This window comes from Xylona heveae, assembly GCF_001619985.1.
Source record: "Xylona heveae TC161 unplaced genomic scaffold L228scaffold_4, whole genome shotgun sequence".
NCBI classification, from domain to species: domain Eukaryota; kingdom Fungi; phylum Ascomycota; class Xylonomycetes; order Xylonales; family Xylonaceae; genus Xylona; species Xylona heveae.
Genome location: NW_017264196.1, coordinates 684,629 through 705,697, shown reverse-complemented (window position 1 = coordinate 705,697; position 21,069 = coordinate 684,629). Strand labels below are relative to the sequence as shown.

The window sequence follows — 21,069 nt, the reverse complement described above, 5'->3', positions numbered from 1 at the left end:
TTCGCTGACGTCGGTGGTTCGGTCCGAAATTGGCTTCGGCCTTGCGCCCTGCTGGCCTGCTGGTTGGCCGTCATGATTCGCTCCTCCGGTCGAGGGATTCTGGAGCCATGCAGACAAACAAATATTGCCTTAGCATACGTTAAATTTCATTCCTTTTTCATACTGTGCTTCATTTAATTCAACATCTCTGCATAGTACCGGAACTATTCGCGAGCGTATCGTTTCGAGCATCGCGTCGTTCTGCAGATGAGCGGGGAGCCTTCCCAACAGAGGCAGGATGCTGCCGCCGATCAACGTTTAGGTCTGGGTGCTTTGAAACCTGATTCATACACCGCCAAGCGGTTGGTAAGAATAGGTGCTTTCTTTATTTAAGACAAGGGGCTGCAAAACGTGAGACTGATTTGGAATATCTTTTTGATTTAGCAACATGCAAACCCAGAACATCTTCATTTGACGACGCGCAGATGCTTTATCGGTCCTCTACCGGCAGGGTGGCTGAGAACTCACCGACGCGAGTGGTATAAACATTACCTCCTTCTGGACCATTCCACCAAAACTGCGTCCTTCACCGCGGACGAAAATGTTTCTCGACAACGGCGCCTCACGGGTCTGGAAGGGCCGAGCACTATGGCCATGTATGGACACAGCTTCCCGCAACCCGATGGGCTCGAGTCAGACGAAGCTGAAGGCGATATTGGAGACGAAGCAGAGGATCCAGATGGAGGAGGCGAAGATGCAGAAGTCACCAATGAACAGCCACCAGCAGTACCCGTTCCACGATCCCGGACCATTGAGCCAGGAGAGACGGACCCCGAGACAGCAAACCGAGGAGATGATACAGCAATTCCCACAGACCAGAAGGTTCTGAGCGTCGATGACCAAGAAACTTCAGATCCGCCCGCACAGCCCGTCTCGTTCGAAACAAGGCCTCAGCTTATCAAGAATGGCCCGTCGACTCAGAGCGCAGACGAGCTCTCCTTTGTGACTGCAAGAGAAGATGGACTGAATCGAAGATCCTGGAAGAAAGGCCTTGCGCCGCCGGAGCCTTTGGAGGAAGCTAGTTCATCAAGTAAGTTGTGAGATGGCATATGTGCATCTATGATACATCTCTAATCGGACTCCAGGAGATTCCCCTAGTGGAAAGGTACCATCGCAGCCTGAGGAGTTTGAGCCCAGTACGCTCCAGAGTTCAATAACGGCCGACAGTGCGGGCCAAAATGGCTCTTACATTGGTGACACGCCGCTTTTTGCTGGCGCGACCAACTCGACTGCTTCTCTCTTAGATCACGGAACGCGCAATGGAGAATCACTCGGTACATCCCAGACTGACGAACCTCCCGCTGTTGCAAAAGGAAAGAACCCTCTGTCAAAAATTACATCGAAGCGATCAAAGTCCCAGTCAAGAGCGAGTGACAACTCAGGTGCGGAAGAGCCTGTTCCAACGACTACGCCTGAGACCAAGAAACGCCATGGTTCAGGATTTGTGCATTTCGATCTCCCAAAGCGAAATGAGCATGCGGCGCGATTAATGGTAGCTCAAATGGGCCGAAGACGCTCTCTTAGGCATCGTCGGAATAAGCAACATGATGGCGAAATTGTCAAGGTCGAAAAGATGCTGGTGCGGGTCGATTCTACGATGCAGCAGCTACCAGGCGATTTCAATGAAAACGATAGTTTCAAGACTGAAAGCCGACCGGTTGAGAAGTGGAGGGAATTCGTGGTTGCATGTCGGCAAGGAGTTGATGATGAGGCCGACTTTTCCCTCCAGATGTACCAAAGCCGAGTCATACCGGTGGTTGACAAGTCGCACGTCAAAAAGAGGGCAAAACATGAGATTCCTCTAAATCCCAAGACGACAAAAGTCAACCTCTTCTCTTCCTTGGATAAGACCGTTGTCGTCTGGGTTCCATGGAAATCCGGAACGAGATTTTATATTATGCGTCCTCGATCTGCCGCAAATTCAGTGGAGTGGTATACATTCTTACGCAGCGTCTTGGGCAAGCATCGGTCGCATCGATTGCAGATCAACATTCCGGACCTCAGTGTCACTATCCGCCTAGACAATCCATTCTTGACTCTCGAGAAGTCGCAAGGTGCAGCCCGGGCGGCCGAAGGCGATGCCGGAGCCATTGCCGAAATGATGGCGGAGGAACGTGCTGTGGCAGGAAGAATCATAGAAAGGTGTCTTGAAACTGTCAGGGGTCTCCCAGAGTGGGCTAATGTTGTCGACGTCTGGATAAAGTCGGAGAAACTGGGCTTAGCTTGGAAACGATATGATCGGCTCGAATGGATTCATGGCAGCAACGAACAAAAGATGTATGGCACAATCGCTATGCTGAAGTCGCATGAACTGGAGTTACGCCCCAAGCAACATTACGCTACATCTGCTACCGACAGCGATGGCAGTTCAATTGTAGAGCCGCCGCCTATTGAAGGCTTTCTCATCCGGCTGACCTCCCAACGAGGGCTCGACCAGCGGTTAGGAAGGATGTACTTCAAACGTTTATATTTCACTACCCACAATCAGTATCTTTGCTTTTGCCGGCCTTCAAAAGCTCGACCCCCACCTCCGCCAATTTTCCCGATGAGCGAAAGCTCAAAGGTCCCTACGGCAAACCAGATTACGAAGAAGATTCCGCTCATCTACGCCGTGGATCCGTTTGCCATGGACAATGGACAGATCTCATGGTTGAAGTCGGACGTCGCTGAGACGATTGAAAAGCATGACGCAGATTGCTGTGACGAGGCGCAACGGAAATTTGAAACCCTTCTTCACTGCGATGGTTTTATAAACCTTTGCCACGTAGTTAGGGTTCGCAATGTCGTCCGTGGTGCCACTCCGGCTGATCGGAACATTGATGAAGGAGAAGACGTTGATTTCCATACCGATGTAGCTGATACACACCGAGACGACGGCTCTACTGGGCAATTTGATGATGATCGAACATTTGAATTGCTTATGAAAAACGGGCTTGTTGTCCGTCTTCAAGTGAGTCCTATTTTAGTGGTGTAACGGGCATTCTTGCATTTCTGCAATTGATTTGACTGACAGGAAATACAGGCATATGATAAAGTTACCAAGGCTGAATGGATGACACGTCTCAGACTCCTTATAAAGTATTGGAAACTTCGAACAACGACCGATTTGGAACTTTTTAAGAAAGTGCGCCGGGAAAATCTGCAAGAACTCAAGATTGATGAGCAGAGCGAGGCTCTTCTAGGCCAGTTCGCACAGAAATGGGAGGTGACAAGGTCTGTAGCATCACCAGAATTATATAATATGTGCCCTATCTCGGCATGTCGAACAATATCGGTATGAACCCACATTTAATAAACTGTGACATGGCATTAAGATCGCTAATTAATCTTAGATTTCGGGAGTTCTCTACAGAAAGCCGCGCCGTCATTCAACGTTTGCACGCTGCGAAGTAATCCTTTCCAACGGCCGGTTACTCATTTTTCATGATTCCCTTCGCAAGCGTACTGGCGCGGAAATTCCATCTACACATCATGAACGGCAAGCCGCCATTGATTTGAGGGACTGTTATATTTACAGTGGTTTGATCGCTGAAGGCGACCTTCTATACCAAGATCGAACCTTTGACAGCAACAATCCTGGTCACTCCGCGCTTCCACGTATTTACTCCGACGATGGCTGGACCTCGCGAGATGAAGACACCATGACGTGCTTCGTCATCTGGCATCCGACAAAGAAGTCGATAGTCAAAGCCAAAGACGATGGAAAGCCAGATGGCAAGCGCCAACATCTCAAAAGAGTATCCAGACTCGGAGTTTCTGGCAGATCCATTGTTTTCAAGGCACGAAGTCGCGCCGAGCGAGACCATTGGGTTCTCAGTATAGGGCTTGAAATCGAACGGCTTCAGGAGGCTGAGCAAATCAGGCTCGTATCAGAGTAGCTCCCTTGGGCGATTTGAATTATCCTTTTCACTTCTAGCTGTATTAGCATTTTTTCCCATCCTTGCACAGTAGGGTTGCTGGTGCGTACATATATATATACCCACTCTTCGGAATGCCTTTTCTTTCCTGGGGCTTTCATCTATACTATTATAATCCTCCTTCCTGTACCGTATTCTTTGTATCTTTTAGCCCAGGAAAATATGAAATAGTCCGGTGCCAGGCAATTGGCAAGCGGTAATTGAAATATCAACAGTGACCGGGGCAAATGACGTTGCCTCTACGGTTATTATCGAGCGCAAGACATGAAACCATTCGAATATCCTTAATCGTGCACAAAGCCCGGCGGTATCCCGATAGACAACACCCTGCGACGCCAACTGCGGTCATTGGAGATTTTACCCATTCGAGACGGAGGCCAAAGTATGCGCGTCACTTGACCCGTAATGAGGCTTGTCGATATCTATATCAGTGCCAAAAAAAATACCATGTCAGCGCCTGAGCTCCCCCTTTTCTCTCTTGATACTCTTGATATATCTAAAGTTGAGTAGTGTCGCTGCACCAATTGAAGGTGCAAAACAAACATAGACGTACCGGTCCGTAATCATTACTATCCAACGATCGAGCCTGATCTGCTCCTTCAACCCACACATGTCCCTGCGGCACGGTCTCCCTGGGAAACGGATACCGATTCCGCGCCATCACAATATCTCCTTCGAGCCCAATGATCCGCTTCAGCGCAATTCGCTCTGGATTACGCGGTGACCTAAGAAATAAGAGTTACTCCACAATTAGAACTCTTACACTCTAACACTTCTTTTTTGGGGGGGGGGAAAGGGAAGGAGGGCATCACTTACCGAAACGCAACAATCATTCCTCTTTCCAGATTTGCTTTTGCATCCCACATATTCACGCCCACGACGTCCCGACGGCCTGTAGCGTGGAAATCGGGCGACAAGGCCGGCGCCATGCTAGGACCGCGCACCCACATCAAGTCATAGACGTGTTCATGCAGGAAGACGAAGACGGGCACCCATGTGATGAATGCCCAGGTGTACCATGCTGATCCGGAAAACACAGACGGCCGTGTAGCCTGAGACTGAGACTCTTGACGCGCATTGGCGAAACTGGACAAGGGTCGTTTTTTGAGAGTGTCGTTGAAGAGCTGGAATATGCTCCGAGCTCGGAACATGACTTTTTGTGTTGTCCCACGGAGGACGTTGTTATGATCTTCGCGAAGCTGGTTTATACCTCGCAGGCTGTGTTTTTCCGTGTTTGAATGTTTCGAAGAGCTCTCGAGCTAGAAAGAAGAGTCGAACGGAATTCTAGTGCAGAGAATTTCCAAGGCAAAAGGCCAGGTGGCGGAGGAATTGAGGTGAAGAAGGAGGGAAACGAGATTATTCAATGAGTCCGAAAGAGGAGGATGACTAGTTATCAGGTAGCTTGCAGAGGGTCTCCGGAAAATACGGTGCTCCGGTACATTTATTTCCGGAATCATGCAGGCCTGTCGCTTGTGGTTTCAGGGATCGGATAATCTGGGTAGTTCCGCCCACGTGGAGTTTAGCGCCCCATTGGCCAACGCGCTTAGCGCCTGAGGTTGCTGTTTACTCTCTGGAATGCCTATTGTAATGCTTTGGAGCTATCACTGAACTATTGCGAGTAAAGCCGAACTTAGCAGACACTGTAGGGGTCCTCTATATCCCTTTATTATCAGGAAGCTAAGGTTGACTGTGATTTCCGTTGGCATCCTGTCCGGTAATTGGTTTTGGGGGAGAAATCCTTTTCGTTCTTCCTCAACCCCAATGGCGTAAAATGCTTTGACACGCTCACATTGCCTGTAGTTGAGAAATCTCTATACTCATGTAGTTCTCAATTTTACTCAACAACAATCGACTTTTTTTTTTGAGCTAGCTGATTATGGATTCTGAATTATGCGGACTTAAGAATTGTCAATAATTGAGCTGGATTATTTTGAAATGCTTAGAAATTTGTATTGGACTTTAAAAAGGCAACTACTTTTCGTTTGCGATTCTCCTCAGTGAGGAATACCATTTTTCGAAACCATCGTGAAATGCAATCAGTCAATCCTTCGTGCCTGAAATTCAAGAGCTCGAGCCTCAGAGTAAAGCAATTCCAGCATGGAGTTAGACTGGCGGTGGATCACCATCATCCATCATTGCGCCATACACCATAAACGTAATGTGAAAAAGCTCACAACAACCTGGAGCATTGTCCTAAAAAGTAGGCTCAGAGTCCATTCCATCGGTATTGATTTTTCTTAGTTTTCCCCGACCTTGTCCAGCTCTGTATTCGCAGCAGATCGCTGGGAATCAACCGGCGAATCATCCCCAGAAGATTCATCAGGCGAAGACAAGCGGGTACTGAGTTTAGGATTGACCTTCTGCTTCTTAGCTTGCGGCTCTCCGTCGGCGAGGGGTTCATTCAAAGGTGGATCGGGTAAGCTCCGTGCCAGCGACTCACCCTTCTCTGGGGAACCACTCTCAACTTCTTCAGTGGGTGGAAAGAATCGACTGGAATAAAAGGGTTAGAGTCAGCCCCCCCAAAAGAAATAGGAAACACTCACGGAATCCACTCCTCATACGCTTTTTCGTCCTTGGCCTCGAAGTTGCAGAAGATAATTCTCTCCAGCTTATCCCCTTTGCCACTCTCTAAAAAGTGTTTAACTTCGGTGAGTGCAGTTTCCGCCGCTTCCCCGCTAGGGTAACCATAGACTCCGGTGCTGATAGCCGGAAAGGCAATGCTGCTGCATTGATTTTCGACTGCAAGCTCTAAGCTACGTCGATAGCATCCTTGCAGTAGTGGAGTATGGTGGCCAGTCTTTTTGGTGTTCCAGTAAATAGGTCCGACCGTGTGAATAACTTTTTTGCATGGGAGCTTGTATGCCTTTGTGATTTTAGCATCACCAGTATGGCAACCATTCAGCGTCCGGCATTCCTTCACAAGCTCTGGTCCAGCAGCCCTATGAATCGCACCGTCAACACCTCCTCCGCCAAGGAGAGACTCATTTGCGGCGTTCACAATCGCATCAACCTGCGAGAGCAAGACGTTAGCGTCTCCAACGCATATTTCCAATATCATCTACTCATATGTGTATGATAATTAGCACAGTTCACGATCTGAGACATACCTCAAGCTTTGTGATGTCGTTTCGAATCACTGAGATCTTCTTGTTGAAGACTTGTGACGCTCTAGCCGTGGAGGACGATGAAGGTTGTAGTCGGTGCAGTTTGTAGAGGAGGGCGATGGTTGGGATGTCGGAGAGAGGAATTATATTGGTCATTTTCAGAGGTGGCATCGCCCAGCGGCAAGAACAGAGAAAATTATGATACTTCGCATCAAGTGGTAGTCTTGAGATCGTTATTGACAGGGGTTGGTGGAAAACGCGGGGAGGACAACTGCGTCATAGTGTGCATCTCGGTTGTTTCGCGTTGCTTCCCTCTGACGGGTAGCTATCGGAGATACAATTTTCGCACTTATACGGACCCAGGTCATATCAATTTTCAGCACGAATTTCTTGCCCTATGGAGAACAACAAAAGTCTTTCCAGTTTTGTATTTGACTTGTTAAAAAACCTTCGAACCCAGAAAGTGTCACTGGCCGAAATTTAAAGGCCTAAAGTTCGATGCTATCTAACGGTACTTTCGGATCCGCTTGATATTGTGAATCAAAGGGCATAGCTGATTCACTCCCTCTAGCGTCTACTATATAGATGCTTGGAACAATTTAATGCAGATGGAGAACCTCTAAGATGACTTTGCGGCATCCTCCTTCAGACCAACAATTCTGTTAAGGACGAGCTTGTCGGAAGTGCTATCTTTGTCCAAGCAAAAGTATGCGATTCTCAAGCCTTGAAATCGCACAGTCTCGTAACCCGCATCCTTGTTGGCAATGTTCTTCTCTCCTTCCTCCTGCGGCCAGGGCGCACGCTTGCGCACATCATCTAGGCCAGTCTCAACCATAGCATTAGGGAATATTTGTTCACTGTCGGGGTTGATATCGTTGATAAAACCGCCCTCAGTAGCATCAGGATTCTCCGAGCGGAAAAGAGAATAGAACATGCGTGCTTCGACCTTGACGGGAGAATGGTGCTTTTCCGAGGAACCAACCCATTGAATATATGTCTTTGGCTTTTTGAAAGTTGCACCTTCCTCTGGCTTCTCGTAGACGGCACGAACTTCGGTAACAAGGCCAGTAGTAGGGTCCTTCGAAAAGGTGGTGGCCTTAATTGGGTAAGGAACTTTGAGGAGTCCAACAGATTTTCCTGGTGCGAGACGGAAATAATCCTTGCTGTCAATCTCTCGGAAATCGCTGCGGTCGACGTATACGACTTTCGTGAAAGGAACGACGTGGCCGCCCATAGACGGATCCTTGGGCGAGAAAGGCACTTCAACCTCTTCCACGTACCCGTCGGGTAAGTTTTCGATCACGACCGGAATGGGGTCGAGAACTACCATGAGCCGTGGCACGGTTGTCTCGAGATAGCGACGGACGCTTTGCTCGAATCGAGCAAGTTGAATGTTTGTAAGAGCCGTTGAGACACCCAGCTCATTAATGAAGGAGAGAATTGCACCAGGGGGCACACCACGTCGCCGCAGAGCGACCAAGGTATAAAGTCGGGGATCGTCCCAGCCTCGAACGTAATGTTCGTTGACAAGCTTGGCAATCTTGCGCTTCGAAAGGACCGTTCCTGTAACGTTGAGTCGTCCATACCTGACGGCCAAGGATTAGCCATATCCTGCTAACGTACTAGGGATGACTTACTCTCTCTGCATGGGCTTGTATACATCAAGCTCATCGCAAAGCCACTCATAAGAAACTCTAGACAACTGAAATTCAGTTGTACACAATGAGTGGGAGATATTCTCGAAGCTATCACACAAGCAGTGGGTGAAGTCGTAGGTAGGGTAGATGCACCATTTATCGCCGGTTCGGTGGTGAGATGCATTCAAGACACGATACGCAGAAAGATCCCACATCTGAGGATTGCCATCTTCAAGGTTTTGCTTCATGCGAAGAAAAGCCTCCCTGGGCTTATATTTGCCGTCTCTCATAGCACGGAATTCTTGAAGAGATTCCTCGGTAGGGCGACTGCGGTGGACACATGCATAACGGGGACCGTGGTTTTCGCCGCCTCGTTGTTGCTTGACTTCGGTATCTGCAGATTGGAATTATCGACATTAGCTGGAGTGAGGAGTAAAGGAAAATTGATCAACAGACCTGAGCAGTGGCAGACATAGGCTCTGTCCCTCCTGATAAGCTCCTCTGCAAGCTCGTAAAGCTTATCAAAATTGTCGCTGGAATATGTTACTTTATATGGTTTGAAACCCAACCACTCAATCATCTCTCGGATAGCAACGAAATATTTCTCTTCTTCCGCCTCGGGATTTGTGTCGTCAAATCGCAAATAGCAGTCTCCGCCATGGTATCGCGCAAATCCAAAATTGATCGCAATCGCCTTACTATGTCCAATGTGAAGATATCCATTTGGCTCGGGGGGGAATCGAGTGAAAACACGCTCTGCAGGTCGTTCCGCATGAACCGCCTTGAGAAACCCTTCCTTGAACATGGAATTAGGGTCTGCAGGAGGAGCTGGCACATTCGGTGCGCTCTGCTTCTTCTGAGCCGGAGGCTTTGGCTCTTTGGGCGCTTTCGGGGCTTTTGGCGGCTTTGGTTTCTTGGGCGCTTTCGCGGGTTTAGTAGCCTGTTCAACGGCTGGAGAATTATTTGCAGCGGACTCCGTAGGAGCAGCTGGCTCCTTCGGACGCTCTGGAAGAGTAGTTTGTCCATCCATGTTGGAGCAATACCCTGAAACAAAAGAGAAATGCGTGCCGCTGTTGGAAACAAAGTTTATCACAGGCAAAAGCTCCCCTCGCTCAGTGAGTCAAACTGCGCGCCCCGCGATCCATCGCCCGCCGTAGAATGAAGTTTATCTTACGGCGAAGGAGAGAACTCAGCTATGCTGAAATTACCTAATCTTCCTTTCATACGGAATTATATCGAATAAAGTTGTTATGCAACAGCGCCTATCATCAGACGATTCAGAGCTCTCTGCGCAACAAGTCTTGCGTAGAAGATATACATTTCAATCGAAGGGTGATTTCATCGGCTTGCTCTCTGCCATTTAGAAAGCAAAAGCCTCTCCATGCAGACCTGAATTTGAAGCTACTTCTTTAACTTCCTTTCTGCCACCTGTCTTTCAATTCCCGGTCCCTCGGCGGACATTCGCCTTGCGGAACCATGTATGATTCAAATTATTCCCTCCTCCCATCAACTATATGCTAATTCGACTTTAGGGCTCCCCTCGTTGACAATGCCCAAATCAAATCTGCCACGCTCCACAACCCACTGCCCTTTACCTTGCACGCATACATTTGGCCGTTCCTCTTGATCTGGCCGGTCTTCTTTGCTTTCTATCTTTCTCCGGAACGCTATGAGAAGCACCTTCAATCTTCTGAATGGACCTTCGTCTGGTCCGGTACCATAATAACACTCCAAGCATTGGTTTGGCTCAGCACTTTCTGGAATGTTGAACTGAGAGCTCTTTTCACTTCTACAACGGCTCAGAATGTTGAGCAAGCCAAGCTCATAAAAGTGATCCCCGTTACGAATGCAGGTATCGCCGAAATATGCAATCTGTTGCGGGATCGTGACCCTGTAAGTCGAAGAATTACTGGTCTATTTCATTCAGCAGCTTACTGTGTCTAGGCAACCGGGAAAGTCAGCCTCTCCTTCCTCTTCCAGAAGCGCCGGTTCCTCTACAACCCAGAGACACGATCATTTGCACCTTTGTCCTTTGCATTGGACAGTGATCCGAAGCCTGCGATCAAAACTTTCCAGCAGTCACGCGGGCTAAACTCCGCTGATGTGACCAGACTTACTAAGCATTATGGGGCCAATACTTTTGATATTCCTGTGCCAACGTTTACAGAACTCTTCAAGGAGCATGCGGTTGCTCCTTTTTTCGTCTTCCAGGTATTCTGTGTTGGCTTGTGGATGCTTGATGATTATTGGTACTACTCCCTCTTCACTCTTTTCATGCTGGTCGCTTTCGAAAGCACTGTGGTATGGCAAAGACAGAGAACTTTGACCGAATTTCGGGGAATGGGTATCAAGCCCTATGATATCTGGGTTTATCGCGACGGGAAATGGACCGAAACTCGAAGCGATAGCCTCTTGCCAGGCGATCTGGTGTCTGTCGGCCGTACCAAGGAAGATAGCGGTGTGGCTTGTGACCTTCTCCTTGTGGAAGGGGGTGCAATCGTTAACGAGGCGATGTTATCTGGAGAGAGTACGCCTTTGCTTAAGGATTCCGTCGCACTTCGACCCGGAGACGCCGAAATCGAGCCTGAGGGCTTGGACAAAAACGCCTTCCTTTTTGGTGGAACCAAAGTTCTTCAAATAACTCATGGTAACGTGACTGAAGGGTCTTCTGAGGCTACACCTACGCTGCCATCTGGCATTAAATCTGCGCCGGACAATGGAGCATTGGCAGTTGTTATCAAAACTGGCTTTGAGACCAGTCAAGGAACTCTGGTCCGCACCATGATTTATTCCACCGAACGAGTTTCTGCCAACAACCTCGAGGCGCTGTTCTTCATTTTGTTCCTGTTGATGTTCGCGCTCGCTGCTTCCTGGTATGTTTGGCAGGAAGGGGTCTTGAAAGACCGCAAGCGTTCAAAGCTGCTGCTGGACTGCGTCCTTATCATCACCAACGTTGTTCCTCCGGAGCTTCCCATGGTTCTTAGCCTTGCTGTCAACACAAGCCTGGCTGCTTTGAGCAGGTTCGCGATTTACTGCACAGAACCCTTCCGAATTCCATTTGCCGGGAGAGTGGATATAGCCTGTTTTGACAAAACAGGAACTCTCACAGGAGAAGATCTTGTAGTCGATGGAGTTGCTGGATTATCTCTCTCGGCAGGGGAAAAGAAAGCAACCTCAGAATACGAAGTTACGCCGGTCTTGGAAGCTGGTCAGGAGACTACCCTTGTTCTCTCAACTGCTCATGCTCTTGTGATGCTAGATGAGGGAGAGATTGTTGGCGATCCCATGGAAAAGGCAACCCTGTCCTCCCTAGGCTGGGAACTCGGACGACATGATATCTTAACCAATAAGGCACTGTTATCGAAAGGAAAATCTCATTCTCACAGCGCCTTTACTGTCCAGATCAAGAGGCGATTCCAATTTTCCTCCGCCCTCAAGCGTCAGAGCTCTATAGCTACCATCGTATCCACCGATCGTCATACTTCGAAAAGCGCGAAAAGTACGTTTGTCGGCGTTAAAGGAGCGCCTGAAACAATACAGAAGATGCTTGTTCATGTTCCATCCAACTACGAGGAAACTTTCAGGCATTTCACTCGAAATGGAGGAAGAGTCTTGGCTCTGGCATACAAGTATTTAGCCCGAGAAGGCGAGCTGGGACAATCAAGGATTAACCAGCTCAAACGGGAAGAAGTCGAACGTGACTTGAACTTTGCCGGTTTCCTTGTTTTGCAATGTCCTCTTAAAGAGGATGCCGCAAAAACGGTTCGGATGCTCAATGAGAGCAGCCATCGTGTCGTTATGATCACTGGCGATAATCCTTTGACCGCAGCCCACGTTGCTCGTCAAGTTGAAATCGTTGACCGTGATATCCTCATTCTGGACGCTCCCGAACATGATGAAACCGGAACTCGGTTAGTGTGGCACAGTGTCGACAACAAGATTCAGATTGAAGTCGACCCCTCTCAGGCCTTGGATAAAGAGATTCTTGCAACTAAGGATATTTGTGTTACTGGATACGCCTTGGCTAAATTCGCTGGTCAGCCCGCTTTGCCCGATCTTTTGCGCCATACTTGGGTGTATGCGCGAGTCTCGCCGAAACAGAAAGAGGATATTTTGACAGGGCTCAAAGATGCTGGTTACACTACACTCATGTGCGGTGACGGCACCAACGACGTGGGTGCACTGAAGCAAGCTCATGTTGGCGTCGCGCTCCTTAATGGCACACAAGACGACCTGAATCGCATTGCTGAACATGCCCGAACTACCAAATTCAAAGAGATCTATGAGCAGCAATGTTCGGTTATGAAGCGCTTCAATCAGCCTGCGCCTCCTGTCCCTCTGCAAATTGCCCATCTCTATCCTCCAGGTCCATCTAATCCTCACTACGAAAAGGCCATGCTTCAGCAGGCCGAAAAGATGACCGCCGCCGGAGCCGTGGATATCGGATCCGAGGAGAAAGACAAGGCCGACGGTATCCCTACGATAACATCTCCTGGTGCACAAGCTCTCCAAAAAGCCAATGCGAATGCTACTCCTGAACAACAGCGTCAGCAACAGGCTCAACAAGCCGCAGCTACCCTTGCGGATAAACTTACGAATTCGATGTTCGAGTCTCAACTAAACGAAGCCGAGCCTCCCCAGATCAAACTTGGAGACGCCTCGGTCGCAGCGCCTTTTACAAGCAAATTGGCGAACGTCGTTGCTATCTCACACATCATTCGGCAAGGCCGTTGCACGCTAGTTGCTACCATTCAGATGTACAAAATCCTTGCCCTGAACTGTCTCATTAGCGCCTACAGTCTGAGTGTTCTCTACCTTGACGGAATTAAATTTGGTGATCGCCAAGCTACCATTAGCGGAATGCTGGTTAGCATCTGCTCCTTGTCCATTTCGCGTGCTAAAGTGAGTTTATCGCGTTGTGAATATCTCGCATTGTCTGTGCTAATAGTGTCTATAGCCCGTCGACAAACTATCGAAAGAGCGACCTCAGTCAACAATTTTCAACGCTTATGTGGTCGGCTCTGTGCTTGGTCAATTCGCAATTCATATTGTCACCCTTTTGTACATCTCGAACTACGTCCAAAAGATTGAACCGTAAGTTCTTCCGAGATATGGGCTTTTTCTACCGTAGAGAATCAATACTAACGCTCTTTGCAGGAAGTCTGACGATGTTGATCTCGAGGGCAAATTTGAGCCTTCACTTTTGAATAGCGCCGTGTATCTTCTCCAACTTATTCAGCAGATTTCGACTTTTGCCATCAACTATCAGGGTCGGCCATTCCGAGAGTCTATCAAAGAGAATAGCGGAATGTATTACTCGCTCGTCCTGACCGCAGGTGTTGCATTTTCATGTGCCACAGAGTTTGTTCCGGAGATCAATGAGCAGATGAAGCTGGTTCGTTTTAGTACTAACTTCAAGGTGGTTCTGACTACCGTCATGGCGCTTGATTACATTGGATGTTGGGCCGTTGAAAAGGGTCTCAAAGCGCTTTACAGCGATTATAGGGCCAAGGATATTGCCGTCCGTCGACCTGATCAGATTGCTGCTGAGGAAAAGCGGAATGAAGCAGAACGGATCGAAGCGGAAAAGAAGGCTGCAGAGGAAGTCGAGAAGGCCGGAGGCAAACGATGAAGCCGGGCTTTGCTAGACCATTCTGTTGCATCTTCTGTAAATTTCTCTACACACTTTCATATGCTTTTATCATATGTCGCCACATGCCTTACAGATAGATTGAAGGAATGTATCTTAAAGATGTCTCTTTGAAATAGACTTATAAATTCGACTCTTATTTTGAAGCTATGCAAGCACAGTCAGAATGAATACCAGGGTAAACACGGCAGCTGACGAATCTGAAATGTCTCCAGCGCTCATGTTTCTATCACGGTATGCTAGATAAGTCTGTTTCCTTTTTTTCTCCGTCACCTCGATAGCGAACAGATTCAATACTTCGATTTGAAGGTGCTGAACCATCGCATATCACCCATAGCGAAGATCATGATAGTGTTGTGGTACTACCAGAGAATCTTAGATCCTCGACAAGAGACTTCAGTTCCTTGATCTGGTCTTTGAGTTCGCGGACTTCGAGCAGCGTGGCGTTAATCTCAACATTTGGCGCCGTGTGTGCGACTTCCTTGGACCAGCCTTCGGTCTCAAAGTCAATGTGATTACCCATTTGTTCCCATTCCTCAATGGTATCATCGTCTTCTTCTCCGCGTTGACGGTTTGACGTCACATCGGCCGCTTGACGAGATTCGATCCAAGCGGTGAGCAGGAGGAGAGGAGAGTAAATGACGCCCATGACATAGTCGTTGACACGTTCATACGTGGCTTTGGGCATCCACCATTCAAAAGGAAGGATGAGTAAGAGCATCTCGATTAAGTTGAATGCTAAATTAAAGATAAGAATCAGGAAACGGCTCAGGCGCAGACCAATGAATGGGAGCTTCTGGGAATATTTCACTTACGTGGAATGAAGACATTTTCGTCTGGAGCTCGGACGAATTGCATTGTTTTCTGAGAGAACTAGAATCTGGGCGTCAGTATAAATTAAGACCGCTTGAGGGTTGCAAGAAGATCTTACTAGTGCCATGTATTCATCGATAGCATTGTCTGTGATATCCTCATATGCGCTGTTATAAAGCGCAATGAGAATGTTCAGGAGGACTGTGATTCAGAGTAAGCATATGACGCATCAAGGCGGTCGACAAGAGAATTACTCACCAACCATTACTACAAAGGTGAAGATGTAGTAAAGGATGATTCCGAACGGAGGTGCAAAGTTATGGAAGCCTGAAAAGTCGGGGCTCTGCATGATACTATTTGCCATGGATTGGAGAATGAATGAGGTAACGATGTTGTTGTCATCGATGTCATCCATTGCAATGAAACCTTGGAGGAATCCAACGATGAGCACCGCCAGCAATGCAAAAAAGATGATGGACTCTTTCATCATAACCTTCAAAACCACCAACATTGCGCCGAAAAATCGGAAAGTGTCAAGATATAAAAGTATACGCATCCAGAACATTGGCGCCGAAAATGCGAGAAAGTTATAGCTCAACTCGTTAAAGTGCTCCCTGCGGCCATCATGATCGTGTAGAGGATATCCAAGGGCAACCATTCGGGTCACGAAAGATATGGTGAGGAGTACGTATAAAGTGCTGTTAAAGACATTCCAGAATCCGATGTAGTACCTGCCAACTTTCCAGAACTTTGCGATCTCGTCACAGATAAATCCCAAAGTGAACGCATAGAGCAATCCCTCAACAAGGTCAAGGTCTCCAGTTCGGTTTATTGTATTGATTGCGCCGGTGTACAAGCCCAGATAGGCCAAAGAAAAGAATATTTGCAGGGAGTTCTGGTAAATTGGTGCACGCATACGATCTGGATCGAAGTGTGCCCAATAGCTTGTATTGGCTTTTTGCACATAGTCGATAAATGTGGACGGGTCGTTCTCGTCTTGAACCAGCCACCCCTTCCAGAGATATTTTATGCATTTCTGATATCCGGACGACCCAATTACCCGCAATGCATGAAGGTCTACGGCTCGCTCAACGACATTCGCCGCCAAAGATTCCTTTCCATTCACAAGAATGGAATAACGACGAAGAAGGACGTCTTGGAGGAGATACTGTTGGTCTTCTTGGGTTTCAATTCTAGTAGAAGGATCAGCATTTCGCGCAAGCAAGAAATATGAGAGGCTAACACACATATGCTTTGCAAGCATCTCGCACGCAACAGCGCGGACATTATGTAAATCAGCGTCCCACAATTCTAATGTCGCCTGCCGCTTGAACCATTTCTTGCAAACAAGTAAACAATATACTACGCAAGCGCCATACTCGTCTCCGCCTGCCTTTGCAGCAGTCTTCTGCACTTTATGCGTTAATATTGGGGAATGAGCCTTAACAATTTGTGCCTCTTCCAGCTCGCAAGGTATGACTTGTTCAATCTGATATTTGAGGCGAAGCGCTACCTTGGTGACTTCTTCGGCAGGGAACGCGGAACGAATTGCTTCTTGTCTATGCGTGGGCAGCACTATCAATGATCATGGTTAGTAAAATGTCTACCGGCCAGAAAAACACTCAAGTTCAAATTTCTTACAGTGGCTGGCTTCATCTGCGTAAAATCGTCTGCCAGTGTCGTCATTGATGTTAAACAACCGCTTCCATTGTACCATAGCTCTGGTAAAGCTCGCGGGGAGCTTCAGCCGTTCTCTCTCGGATCACAGAACGGTGACAAAAGAGGGGCAAGACGGAGAATGCCACAATCGTAATCCCACACAACTCGGAAATCGAGAAGGTGATTCAAAGTAAATACTTGAGAAACTGATGAGAAAACGAGTTTGGGAGGGCAGAAACTTTAAATGACGACAGCTCCGTTTCCGTCTGTGGTCATTGCGCGCGACGCGACCCAGCAAATCCGGAATTATGCACTCCGATAAGATACCTTATATACTACGGACTGGGACACAGCACGCATCCCGGTTGTCAAAAATCTCATTCAGTCCAACCTACTTAATTATCAAAGTCCAGCCGCTGCACAGTGAAAGCTCAATTGAATTTGAAAAAATGAATTTCGTGTTTTAATGAACTTTTCCCCAGGATATACATTTACGCGTTAACCATGTGATCTACACAACACCCTCATCACTCTCGCTGAGGCTTTCATCTCCACTGACTTCCTGGTTCTCACGCTCTCTCTTCTCCATAAGAGCCTGAAGCTCAGCATCATCATTCTCGGTGACCGCCTTGGGTGCCATCTTGACTACGCAGTTGCCTCCCGCTGATTTGATGCTCGACTGGATATTCTCGATGGCCGCCTCCAGAAGTTCAATACCAGAGTTTTTGTCGAGACATTGGCTGGTAAGGACATAGAGGGGAGGAGAAACCAATTTGACCTTCACCTGGGTGTCCGCGGTATTCTTCTCCTCGGCGGAGCGAAGAGCCGTCTTGACAGCGTCGATACCCTCGTATCCAAAGCAGGTGACTTCGACATCGGCACGGACCTTCGTAGGCTGGGGTGTGAGACGTTTGCTGATGTAAGAGCAAAGCTCCTCCTTGATGACTTCGCTGGGGAAAGTCACATCGTTCCAAACTTCAGGGTTACTGCAACATTGGCGGTCAGCGCGCATCCTCCCCCGTGACATAGATGGTACATACGTGATTGAAAGCTTGAAAGCATCAACTGCGTGTCCGTATTTCCGGTTCAAAGGCCAGCCAATGTTCTGGTAGAGCTCTTCAATAGGAGTCTTCGTCTTCTCGGCGACGTGGCGGAGAATAGAGTGCACCATCTTGCTCTTGTTATAGCGCTCCTCGCATTTGACAACATCTTCAGGAGAGACACGTCGCTTCGAAAGGTCAATGTAACCTATTGTGAGAGTGATTATTTAGTATGGAAAATGGAAAATGCGGACGAAAGTAAATCCAAACCTTTCTCTTTATCAACCCTAAGAACAACAACAACTTCGTTTCGTCCGACACGAATAAGCTTCTGAATACTTCTTATCCGACGTCTTGAGAGTTCGCTGAGCAGAATCATGCCGTCGATGTTGTCGTATTCCAAAAGTTTCACGTAGGCACCCATCTCGGCGATCTATTGTATTCTCCTCATCAGCGCTTCGTCAGAGTCGAAAAAGGAACTCAACCCGACTGACCTGCTTGACATTGACCATGACAAAGCTGTCGATCTCCGGATACTTCTCCTCGTAGAAACGGCAATTTGTTAACGACATCTTGGTGGTTGTTGTTGTTGGTATGCTTCTCTAAATTCAAGAAAAGGAAAAAACCGATGACTCGTTCGGACGAGGAAAGTTTGAGATAGTGTGGCGAGATCTCGCAAGATGCGACGTTGCAATCACTAAGCCTGAGATACAACGACAAATTCAAGCGCTACTGATGAAAATAGCAGCTTCTGCAATCCCTGACGTTATTGTTGCTGAAGATGCAAGTCAAACAGTTGTGCGGCTCACACAATTAGTGTTCGATCGCCATCTCTTTTCGCAGTGGGGGCTCAAATGCCAAGAGTTTCTCCGGAGCCGCCTCGCTCAAAAAGTACCGGGGATCCTCCGTATGACCCCTTCGCTCCATTCGGTAGTCCGTCACACTTCAGACCTTAAAACACGGCAGATTACTTCGTTGTACAATTGGTATGAGCAATATACAATTTTAAAATGTTTCGATATGAGATTTTCGGTTTACTCTCTCATTGGAGATTTTCTCCGATCCTTCGATCTCGATGATCGATTTAGAAACTATTCTCCAATTTCCTAATTCAATCCGAAAAGCTCTCAGGTGCAGATGCTTAGGCCAATTGCAACAAAGAAACGGAAGTTTTTCAACAAAGACCGCAATGAGGTTGCAGAGCCCGAAGTATTTGCATTGGTTGAAATTGCTTAAAAAAATACAATTTCCTGCATAGTATAATGATGTCTTTCAACAAAAAACTGTCCACAAAACACGAACAAGTCATCAATCAACGCCAGCACCAAGACCGCCGACTCGGGGTTTGAAAAATGAAAAAGAAAAAGAGAAACAGGAAAAAGAAAAGCCAAGAATTACAAAGGCCAAAGGGCGAGAGAGGGACCCAAAAGTTTCAAAGATAAAAGTCGCTGCAACACATTCAAAAGTGAATTTTGAGTGTGGAAAATAACCGTGGCATAGCCGGTACTTTTTCTGCAACATGTTCCCCTGGAAGTCGTGCAATCCTATCGATTATTTCTTCAGAATAGCTTCGTAGATGCTGGCGAGCGCACCAACTCCTGCTCCAATCAGAATTCCGGTATGGCCACCAGGAATGGCGGCATCAACTCTTGCGACATTCTCACTCCTCAACCAACCTCCAAAGCCAACTCCCTGTGAATAAACCAGCCATGTGATCAGACCTTTGACGACATTGAAAGCCAATGGGTCAAATCTGTAAGTAGGCTTCACAACTCGGGAGTGTGTCGCGTGACTGCTCTTCGCATGGAGGGTAAGATTGAAGAAATACGCAAACGCGAGCGGCACAAGGAGAGTGGTTGAAAGCCATAAAGTAAATGGGCCCCAGAAAGAATTCGTCAGCAATAGGAACAGGTCTGGAATGGGCACTGGAAGGTCAGATTGAAGTCCAATAGCTGGCTGTGCTGGGATTTTGAAAGGGTAACGAAGCGGCAACACCTCCGGAAACAGGCCGCATGCTTCAATCAATAGTACCAAAGTTTCTACTCCAACAGCACTACTGAGAACTTCCCGAAGACCTTCTGCTGAGTTTGTGACGCCAGTCCCTTCCCACGCCTTTCCAATCTTTGAACGTACATCTGCCGTCCTGCGATCAATGGCGTCCGCGACAGCAGCCGGAGATGGAGGAAGGTTAACAGGCGAAGGGAACCCTAAACTAGTGCGAGGAGTTCGCGTCACCATTGCCGTTCTACTCGCTTCTGGCGTTGAATGTTCACTGCTGTGGTGTTAACACCTGTATTTTGGCAACAAAGACCGCCACTCCCACAACTTCGGGAAAACATACCTAGAGTCGATATTGTCGCGCACTTTAACAATCTTTCGGCTCCTCGGCTTCGCAGATTTAGGTTCAGAGTCAGGAGTAGCAGCCACGCTTTCCTTCTTCACGGGTGATCCCGCCGCAATGCGCTTGTAAAAAGGCATCAGACTCGATTCATTAGCAAACTTGCTCTGGTTTGCGCGCAGGAATTCATCAAGCGCTACTTCAAGATCGGTCTTCTTCAAGCTCTCATAGCTAAAGTATGAGTTGTCAGCATTGTACTCTTCACAGAAGCTCTGTTTTACAAAGTCAATTCGGTAGTCTCACTCTTTGAGTCCGACTTGATCTGCGAGACCAACCAGGTCGCTTTTCCGCTGCTTCTGCAGCCACGACGAAGGCACAGACATTGCTTCAAATTGTCCAATATAGGCGCGCGAAGAGTACCCTTATTCACTGTCTTTGAGAGAGATTATAGAAACGTTATGCTGGTCACAGGTGAAGGCTGAGACGAAGGAATGCAGTGCGCGCAAGCTTTGGAGGTGGTGGGGGAAGCCACAACAAATACCTACCACCCACTTTGTTTTGACTCGGGGCGCGACGTGATCGAGGAAGCGCTGCGCTTTAGGTCTTCCTCGACCACCGAGTGTCAACAGGTACGTACCTTTCCTCTCCGTCACTCATTCACGTGACCTGATTTAGATACATTTGAAGATGCCCTATGCTTTTCTCGCTTGAGGCGTCAAATGAAATAAACTGATTGAAAATGGATGCCATAAGGAAGCCATGAACTGTGTATAGATGAAATCTTATCATTGACTCGACAAGATCTAAAACATGGCACTCATTCATTGTGATTGAAATTTATTCAATATGCTATGAAAGCGTCCAGGTTTAAT

The 21,069-nt window shown here is 47.8% G+C and overlaps 8 protein-coding genes across 8 annotated transcripts; 2 read left to right on the top strand and 6 right to left on the bottom strand.

The window, feature by feature from the left end:
- The first annotated feature begins 120 nt into the window (after positions 1-120).
- Positions 121-4,143, top strand: L228DRAFT_282074 (hypothetical protein). The gene is made up of 5 exons (XM_018335954.1): positions 121-345; positions 424-1,069; positions 1,125-2,989; positions 3,062-3,313; positions 3,372-4,143. The coding sequence occupies exons 1-5, from the start codon at positions 247-249 to the stop codon at positions 3,915-3,917; spliced, it is 3,408 nt and encodes a 1,135-aa protein (XP_018188895.1). The 5' UTR covers positions 121-246; the 3' UTR covers positions 3,918-4,143.
- A 97-nt stretch (positions 4,144-4,240) lies between these two features.
- Positions 4,241-5,419, bottom strand: L228DRAFT_260180 (LexA/Signal peptidase; the record flags this gene model as incomplete). The annotated part of the gene is made up of 4 exons (XM_018334232.1): positions 4,773-5,419; positions 4,510-4,681; positions 4,403-4,452; positions 4,241-4,367 (listed from the first exon to the last, which is right to left on the bottom strand). The coding sequence occupies exons 1-4, from the start codon at positions 5,105-5,107 to the stop codon at positions 4,241-4,243; spliced, it is 684 nt and encodes a 227-aa protein (XP_018188894.1). The 5' UTR covers positions 5,108-5,419.
- A 429-nt stretch (positions 5,420-5,848) lies between these two features.
- L228DRAFT_246103 (macro domain-like protein) lies at positions 5,849-7,291 on the bottom strand. Its single transcript, XM_018332324.1, has 3 exons — positions 7,064-7,291; positions 6,500-6,966; positions 5,849-6,446 (listed from the first exon to the last, which is right to left on the bottom strand). Exons 1-3 carry the CDS (start codon positions 7,214-7,216, stop codon positions 6,194-6,196), a joined length of 873 nt encoding a protein of 290 aa, XP_018188893.1. The 5' UTR covers positions 7,217-7,291; the 3' UTR covers positions 5,849-6,193.
- Positions 7,292-7,473: 182 nt separating this feature from the next.
- On the bottom strand, positions 7,474-9,772 carry L228DRAFT_246101 (glutaminyl-tRNA synthetase). The gene is made up of 3 exons (XM_018332323.1): positions 9,154-9,772; positions 8,698-9,091; positions 7,474-8,646 (listed from the first exon to the last, which is right to left on the bottom strand). Exons 1-3 carry the CDS (start codon positions 9,725-9,727, stop codon positions 7,680-7,682), a joined length of 1,935 nt encoding a protein of 644 aa, XP_018188892.1. The 5' UTR covers positions 9,728-9,772; the 3' UTR covers positions 7,474-7,679.
- A 191-nt stretch (positions 9,773-9,963) lies between these two features.
- Positions 9,964-14,483, top strand: L228DRAFT_229156 (cation transporting ATPase). The gene is made up of 5 exons (XM_018330495.1): positions 9,964-10,175; positions 10,230-10,590; positions 10,642-13,599; positions 13,655-13,791; positions 13,855-14,483. Coding segments are annotated over exons 1-5 (3,933 nt in total). The 5' UTR covers positions 9,964-10,173; the 3' UTR covers positions 14,330-14,483.
- Positions 14,452-17,140, bottom strand: L228DRAFT_219586 (hypothetical protein). The gene is made up of 6 exons (XM_018330225.1): positions 16,802-17,140; positions 16,408-16,735; positions 15,419-16,353; positions 15,279-15,361; positions 15,163-15,220; positions 14,452-15,085 (listed from the first exon to the last, which is right to left on the bottom strand). The coding sequence occupies exons 1-6, from the start codon at positions 16,875-16,877 to the stop codon at positions 14,691-14,693; spliced, it is 1,875 nt and encodes a 624-aa protein (XP_018188890.1). The 5' UTR covers positions 16,878-17,140; the 3' UTR covers positions 14,452-14,690.
- A 32-nt stretch (positions 17,141-17,172) lies between these two features.
- L228DRAFT_246097 (eukaryotic translation initiation factor 2 subunit alpha) lies at positions 17,173-18,696 on the bottom strand. The gene is made up of 4 exons (XM_018332322.1): positions 18,354-18,696; positions 18,130-18,292; positions 17,860-18,067; positions 17,173-17,805 (listed from the first exon to the last, which is right to left on the bottom strand). The coding sequence occupies exons 1-4, from the start codon at positions 18,429-18,431 to the stop codon at positions 17,331-17,333; spliced, it is 924 nt and encodes a 307-aa protein (XP_018188889.1). The 5' UTR covers positions 18,432-18,696; the 3' UTR covers positions 17,173-17,330.
- A 221-nt stretch (positions 18,697-18,917) lies between these two features.
- Positions 18,918-21,037, bottom strand: L228DRAFT_260174 (hypothetical protein). Its single transcript, XM_018334231.1, has 3 exons — positions 20,501-21,037; positions 20,201-20,428; positions 18,918-20,131 (listed from the first exon to the last, which is right to left on the bottom strand). The coding sequence occupies exons 1-3, from the start codon at positions 20,578-20,580 to the stop codon at positions 19,411-19,413; spliced, it is 1,029 nt and encodes a 342-aa protein (XP_018188888.1). The 5' UTR covers positions 20,581-21,037; the 3' UTR covers positions 18,918-19,410.
- Between the last annotated feature and the right edge of the window lie 32 nt (positions 21,038-21,069).

What these genes read in the sequence shown, in the direction of transcription:
- L228DRAFT_282074 (XM_018335954.1), top strand. Translation starts at nt 247, where the DNA reads ATGAGCGGGGAGCCTTCCCAACAGAGGCAGGATGCTGCCGCCGATCAA. An exon ending in GGAGGAAGCTAGTTCATCAA is followed by an intron (nt 1,070 to 1,124) that starts GTAAGTTGTGAG and finishes ATCGGACTCCAG; the next exon opens with GAGATTCCCCTAGTGGAAAG. An exon ending in CGGCATGTCGAACAATATCG is followed by an intron (nt 3,314 to 3,371) that starts GTATGAACCCAC and finishes AATTAATCTTAG; the next exon opens with ATTTCGGGAGTTCTCTACAG.
- L228DRAFT_246103 (XM_018332324.1), bottom strand. Translation starts at nt 7,216, where the DNA reads ATGACCAATATAATTCCTCTCTCCGACATCCCAACCATCGCCCTCCTC. An exon ending in ACGACATCACAAAGCTTGAG is followed by an intron (nt 6,967 to 7,063) that starts GTATGTCTCAGA and finishes TTGCTCTCGCAG; the next exon opens with GTTGATGCGATTGTGAACGC. An exon ending in GCGTATGAGGAGTGGATTCC is followed by an intron (nt 6,447 to 6,499) that starts GTGAGTGTTTCC and finishes CTTTTATTCCAG; the next exon opens with TCGATTCTTTCCACCCACTG.
- L228DRAFT_246101 (XM_018332323.1), bottom strand. Translation starts at nt 9,727, where the DNA reads ATGGATGGACAAACTACTCTTCCAGAGCGTCCGAAGGAGCCAGCTGCT. An exon ending in CTATGTCTGCCACTGCTCAG is followed by an intron (nt 9,092 to 9,153) that starts GTCTGTTGATCA and finishes TCCAATCTGCAG; the next exon opens with ATACCGAAGTCAAGCAACAA. An exon ending in TACAAGCCCATGCAGAGAGA is followed by an intron (nt 8,647 to 8,697) that starts GTAAGTCATCCC and finishes CTTGGCCGTCAG; the next exon opens with GTATGGACGACTCAACGTTA.
- L228DRAFT_229156 (XM_018330495.1), top strand. An exon ending in TGTTGCGGGATCGTGACCCT is followed by an intron (nt 10,591 to 10,641) that starts GTAAGTCGAAGA and finishes TACTGTGTCTAG; the next exon opens with GCAACCGGGAAAGTCAGCCT. An exon ending in TGTCCATTTCGCGTGCTAAA is followed by an intron (nt 13,600 to 13,654) that starts GTGAGTTTATCG and finishes TAGTGTCTATAG; the next exon opens with CCCGTCGACAAACTATCGAA.
- L228DRAFT_219586 (XM_018330225.1), bottom strand. Translation starts at nt 16,877, where the DNA reads ATGGTACAATGGAAGCGGTTGTTTAACATCAATGACGACACTGGCAGA. An exon ending in CGCAGATGAAGCCAGCCACT is followed by an intron (nt 16,736 to 16,801) that starts GTAAGAAATTTG and finishes GATCATTGATAG; the next exon opens with TGCTGCCCACGCATAGACAA. An exon ending in CGAAAATGTCTTCATTCCAC is followed by an intron (nt 15,086 to 15,162) that starts GTAAGTGAAATA and finishes TCTTTAATTTAG; the next exon opens with CATTCAACTTAATCGAGATG.
- L228DRAFT_246097 (XM_018332322.1), bottom strand. Translation starts at nt 18,431, where the DNA reads ATGTCGTTAACAAATTGCCGTTTCTACGAGGAGAAGTATCCGGAGATC. An exon ending in TAGGGTTGATAAAGAGAAAG is followed by an intron (nt 18,068 to 18,129) that starts GTTTGGATTTAC and finishes CTCTCACAATAG; the next exon opens with GTTACATTGACCTTTCGAAG. An exon ending in GCTTTCAAGCTTTCAATCAC is followed by an intron (nt 17,806 to 17,859) that starts GTATGTACCATC and finishes CCAATGTTGCAG; the next exon opens with TAACCCTGAAGTTTGGAACG.
- L228DRAFT_260174 (XM_018334231.1), bottom strand. Translation starts at nt 20,580, where the DNA reads ATGTCTGTGCCTTCGTCGTGGCTGCAGAAGCAGCGGAAAAGCGACCTG. An exon ending in GATCAAGTCGGACTCAAAGA is followed by an intron (nt 20,429 to 20,500) that starts GTGAGACTACCG and finishes CTCATACTTTAG; the next exon opens with CTATGAGAGCTTGAAGAAGA. An exon ending in CGCGACAATATCGACTCTAG is followed by an intron (nt 20,132 to 20,200) that starts GTATGTTTTCCC and finishes ACACCACAGCAG; the next exon opens with TGAACATTCAACGCCAGAAG.